The sequence below is a fragment of the Onthophagus taurus genome, chromosome 11, assembly GCF_036711975.1.
Source record: "Onthophagus taurus isolate NC chromosome 11, IU_Otau_3.0, whole genome shotgun sequence".
NCBI classification, from domain to species: domain Eukaryota; kingdom Metazoa; phylum Arthropoda; class Insecta; order Coleoptera; family Scarabaeidae; genus Onthophagus; species Onthophagus taurus.
The window spans coordinates 33,983,275-33,989,274 of NC_091976.1; the positions used below are offsets into that span (position 1 = coordinate 33,983,275).

General features: G+C 36.8%; 1 protein-coding gene across 1 annotated transcript; it reads right to left on the reverse strand.

Annotated features, from left to right (window-relative positions):
- Nucleotides 1-3,620: 3,620 nt before the first annotated feature.
- Nucleotides 3,621-4,331, reverse strand: LOC111423568 (uncharacterized). Its single transcript, XM_023056824.2, has 2 exons — nucleotides 4,229-4,331; nucleotides 3,621-4,173 (listed from the first exon to the last, which is right to left on the reverse strand). The coding sequence occupies exons 1-2, from the start codon at nucleotides 4,244-4,246 to the stop codon at nucleotides 3,673-3,675; spliced, it is 519 nt and encodes a 172-aa protein (XP_022912592.2). The 5' UTR covers nucleotides 4,247-4,331; the 3' UTR covers nucleotides 3,621-3,672.
- Nucleotides 4,332-6,000: the final 1,669 nt, after the last annotated feature.

Here is a 6,000-nt window from a genome sequence, read left to right on the forward strand (position 1 = left end):
ATCCAGATATACTGCCATTTCGTCGGCAATTGAAATTTTTTTGAAAATCATTAGGAGCTTTTGGGAAATTGTAGTTTGTCCAACCTTTGCTAGTATTAAAATTACAGACAGAGTAATCGAATTACAATTAATGGACTATGTTACGGAATACAACCTTTTACCGCCTACATAGTCAGGTTTTAGAAAGCATTATGGCTGTAATACAGCTCTATCGAATATTGTGGACGATGTCATACGAAGCACAGACCAAGGAAAATACACTTTGATGTGTCTCTTAAATTATTCAAAGGCTTTTGATACTATCAATCATGCCAAGCTTCGCTACATTGGGTTTGATGATCTTGCATCGGGGTTAGTTATTTGCACAGTTACTTGACGGGCAGAATGCAGTGCGTGAAGGTGAATGGTTGCGTTTCATCGTTTCTTTCGACAACGTCCGGTGTTCCTCGGGGTTCAATTTTGGGTCCACTGCTATACTCACTTTACACATCGCATTTTAACAGATACATAAAAAGTTGTAATCATCATTTCTACGCGGATGACACCCAGTTATATATATCTTTTCTGCTATCGGATGTCGATGATAGGCGTCACTGCCTTTGTCTTAAAGCTGCTAAAACAGAGCTGATTTTATTTGGGCCAAGAAAGGTCATAAGTTATAATTCTGTTCGAGATCGGGTCAAGATAGTTGTCAACAATCAAGTATTGCCGCTGAAGGATTGTGTGAAAAACTTGGGTGTCTTATTGGACGAAAAATTTAAACTTTAATAAACACATCAATAAGTGCACTGCTTCCGCGTATGCTGCTCTTAAGCTGATTTATGGCGGTCGGTCGTTCCTCAATCGTAGAACAAGGGTGCTTTTGTGCGAGGCCTTGGTGTTAGCGCATTTTAATTATTGTGATACATTGTATGATCAGTGTATTTCGTATAGTAATACGAAAAAAATTCAGAAAATTCAAAATTCTTGCTTGCTCTTGATATTTGGGTTACGGGGACGTCAGCATGTTTCGCACAAATTAAAGGATTTGAGTTGGCTCAACATGAAAAACAGGCGCATACTTCATTCGGCGGTTTTGTTCTTTAATATAATTACTTTGAAGAAATCTCCATACTTCTTCAATAAAATAAAATTTCGTACCGATGTTCAATTGAATATTCGATTCAAGGGCACTCGTACCCCGCCGATACATCATCACCAGCTATTTAAGAAATGCTTTTCATACCAAATAACACATATTCTTAATGATTTGCCATCAACTATAAAATGTTGCACTTCTTCAAGGTTGTTTCGTCACAGAGTGAACGGCCGCTTGGCTCAAATTCAGAATGCATTGTAGGGCGACAGGGATCGGGCAGTTTACGCTTAGTAATTAATTATGATTTCACCATCGGGTCTTTTTCTTTTCGTTTTTCTTTTCTTTTTCTCTCTTATATATTTAGAATTAGTTTTATTAGGTTTGAGTGGAAGAGCAGGTGTTGTTGGAAGAGCAGGCTGCACCTGAACTCCGCCTAATTTGTGCTGACTTAATTTATAATAATTTTATGTATATATGTATACTATGCATAAATATATTATTATTATTACTCTATATTATTCTCTATATTATTATTACTCTGCGGAGACTATTGATCTCAGTTCGAAGTTGATCAAATGAATCAACAATTCGCAACCTCAGTTGATCAAGTGAAGTTATTTCAACGCAGTAAACTAGCGATTTAACGCGTTCCCATAAATAAAAATCTACAGGTGTAAGATCCGGCGATCGGGGGGCCAACTTATGGGTGCACCTACTCCTCGTTCAATCCACCGACCCGGAAAACGTTCCCTCAGAAATTCTTGGACAGCCTGTGTGTTATGCGCAGGAGCACCATCATGCATATACCACATTGCTTGCCTTGTGTTTAAAGAACATCATCTCAAAAATCATCTAATTTCTCTAAATGTCGCCTGTATGTATGTCCATCCAGCCTTGATGGTAAGAAAACGGGTCCAATAATTACATCGCCCACAATGCCAGTCCAAACGTTATGAGAAAATCTCCAGTGTGATTTCCAAGTTTTCTTAAATCTTGGATTTTCGTCTGCCCAACTATGTAAATTTCTCAAAGTGATGATTCCATCTTTAGAAAAAGTGGATTCATCTGTAAAAAGTACTTTTTCTAAAAACTGATCATCAATTTGGATTTTGTGCTGCATTATTTGGCAATATGCCAAATGCGCAGACTGGCCAATTGCCCACTGCGACTGCAATATGCATTGACATTGTCCTAATGTCAAAATCATGTCAGTTTGTTCACTAAATGTGTAACTCTCCATTTTGAACACTTAAATTTAATAATAACTAACTAACAGAACTATCGTTTGTGTTTAAACGACATAAGCAAGTTGACAGCAAGTTGTTTTTTTTAATTGCCATGGCCAACCTTGACTTTTTCGAAGACTTCGTTTTTTTAGTGTTACCATTGAAATTGAAGCTTAATATTTTCGCGTATAACTCGAAAACAGTCAATGTTATCAAAATTTTCAAAGACTGATAAAAGTTTCTAAAATAAATTTTCTATTAAAAAGTACAGAAATAAATGTAGGGTTAATATTTTTGTTAGAATTTTTGTTATGTTCTTGTTTGTTGTTACCGTGAAAATTAGATGTATCGTTTTGGAAATTACATTCTTTTATTCAACTAAAATAAATTAACGCTGGATTTAACTAAAACTGCACTTAGAAATTTATGCAAATAATGGTTATTAGCTCAGTTCGTTTTTCAATTGTCATCGCCAACTCAGATCTTACGGAATATGTTTCCTTTTTTTTGTTTGTTACGATTGAAATCGAAGCTTAATAGTTTCTAAAATAAATTTTCTATTAAAAAGTACAAAAATAAATGTAGGGTTACGAGCGAACAAAAAAGTTCTGAGCAAACAAATTTTAGGGACAACCTGTATAGCATGGTTGCCGCCGCCCGATCAAAGTCAAAATTGGTTCAATGATTTTGCTTGATATTTGTTTATCCTCTACCAAATTTCAACGCTCTACCATAAATGGTATTGAAAATATTTAGAAAAATGTGTTAAAATTTTTGAACTTTGAAGACTTTTATAACAATTTTTTTTCACGAATCGTCATCATTTTTGCTCTACTATATGAGGTTAATTTTATGCCCCGAGTCACCGGAACACCCTGTATAAGCAGAATTTATGTATATGGTAAGTATTAAGTTTTATGCCAACAGTATTTGATCCTCTGTAAGCAGTATCCAGTCTTCTCTAAGCAGTATTTATGTAAATGAGCAGTATTTATCTTTCTGACACCGCTATCATGTCATCTGCACACAGTATCCAATCTTCTGTTACTTTAATCCTCTGTATTCAGTATCCAGTCTTCTACTAGCAGTATAAAAGTACCAGTTTAGGTCTTTTAGACTACGTCATCTGATATAGGTTCATCAAAAGTATTGCCAAAAAGATTTCTAAATAGAAGAGATTACGACCCCAATCAAAATTTGATTATACAATAAAGATTTTGTGAAAAAAATCAAAACATTGTGGTAGATGGAGGTAATTCTACGAACCAACTGCAGATATTGTATGTAGGTCACTATAATGAATTAATTAAAACAACTTTATTATATTCACGTATTTATTAAAAATTAAATTAACCCAAAAAAATAATTTTACAATCCTACAGCGACGGCATGCGCTCTAAATAATTCCTCTTTAGCTTCATTATTTTCCGGTGTATCTTCAACAAAAGTTAAATGTCCAGCGGATAAAATCGCACGAAGAGCATTAAGATACTCGGCCGGATTGATGGGAGTTTCTAAATCGTCTTCGGGGGTTTCTTGAAAAGCGGGATCGGCTTGGATAGCATTGAAAACTTTGGCGTGTTGGTTGAAAGCTTGAACATTCTCCGGAAGATCTTGAACTGGTACGGGTATATCGGCGCTGTGAGCAATAAATCCTTGCTCGCCAGCTTCGTAATTAACTTGATGATCGTGACCATCAAGATCTACGTAGGTAAAACTTCCTTTTAATGAACCATCAGCGTTTCGTTCTTCGATTTTCGTTTGGTCGCCAAGATCAAAATCAAATTTGTAGTTTCCTAAAGTATCTTCAGCTACGTTAACATGTTGTAAAGGGGATGCTGAAGATAATGTTATTACCAAAGAGGAGATCTAAACAAATACATTTTTTAAATAATTTTTTAATTTAGTTATAATTTATACTCACAATGATGAAGGTGTTCATTTTGGTGGTTCTAAACGTTGCGAAGAACTAAATAAGTTTGATGGTTTACACAACTTTTTTTGGGTTTATATACCAATTTTTAACGTTATCTAATGATCTCGTAAAGTGTTTAACGTTGATGATGGCTAAAACGTTTTTCGTTGATAAGATAACGAAAGTTGTTTTAGTAAATGCGTGTGGAATGCGGTTTTATTGATTGCTTGAGGGAATAAGCTTTCACCGATCGAGGTCTTTGGTAGAATTCTTTTTAATTAATATCTCGTAAAAAATATATTCAATAAGAAACGAAATCTATTCAAAAAGATGTTTTATGCAAGCAGCTACAGCTTCGAAAAATTCATGCCAGCAGGCAATAAATTATTCATTGCATCGAAGGGCGGCCGGAAGATGAAGAAGAACGAGTTTGGTTCGCTTTGCTGTATTCGATTCGTTATGAAAACGCAATAACTAGGAGAAGAAGACGGGGAAAACCGATTGTCCGCGCTATCCCCCGGGGCAAGTAGAAACCCGAGGCTCTTCTCTAACGAGCCCCTCACGTATTAGCGAACTCCACCGGCGGCGTCAGAAATTAGATTTCGACGCCGACGACGTCGCGACGTACTTCAGCCGTTCCGCAAACACCGGCAATTTAATCAATTTGCCAATTTAACTAATGAATGCCGGCTGCGTTTTATCTGTTTGTACGGTTTTTTTAAATCGAAATTCTCTTTATTAATTTACTTTCTTTCAATGTCAATCAACATTTAAAAGTACCTACTTACTTTGTCCCACATAAAACGCAACATGTTTGAATGTTTCTAGATCTAGGTCTAATGTTAGTTTTAGTGACAGTGGTAGGTAGTACATAAGAATTTAACACAAGACCTAAGTAGTATATTAATGCCGGTTCTCGACCAGGATTAAGGATTTGTAACTAGATTTAGGTTGGTATTGGAAAAGTTACTAAATATGGCGCCACTTTCGATGACCGCCGCCAGGTACAGAAACCTCTTGGGTTACCAAGCACTAGGTTGCACAGTAAAAAAAGTCACCAGATAAATTTGCCTGATGAGCGATAAATGGTGCCTGATGGGTGTCGCTCATCAGGTAACACCCCCCCACCCAACTGTCTGTACCCCGCTAGGTGATACCACTCTCGGTGACCGCCGGCACCAACCGCTAGGTGGTGCTTTAAGCTGCACCATGCGCAGGAGCATCAGGATTCACTTCCGGTCTAGAACCGGCATTAATACAAGGTTTATATATTAAAGGTTGTCTAAGTTCCTATGCTGCAATACTTTGATTTTAGTTTGTGGGCGAGGGGCAAGAGCAGGAGTGTTTCGTGACGTAAGCGATCACGGATTGCGCACGCAACCTCATGGCCATGTGGTGCTCCATGCCTTTGTTTAAGTTGAATTGCTTGGCGGTATTATTTTCCACATGTGACGTAATACGCAGTATGATTGCGTACGAACCTAGACAACCTCTTATATATAAACCTTGGCATCAATATACTAAAAGTCACCAGATCTAGTAACTTTTCCAATACCAACCTAAATCTAGTTACAAATCCTTAATCCTGGTCCAGAACCGGCATTAATATACTACTGACTTACAACTAGAATCATTTGGGTTTAGCCGTCTTGAAATACGTGCGGCTAAATCCGAATGTTTCTAGTTCTAGGTCTAATGTTAGTTCTAGTTTTACACTAGAATTATCACTAGAACTAACACAAGACCTAGAACTAGAATCATTTGGGTTTAGCCGTCTTGAA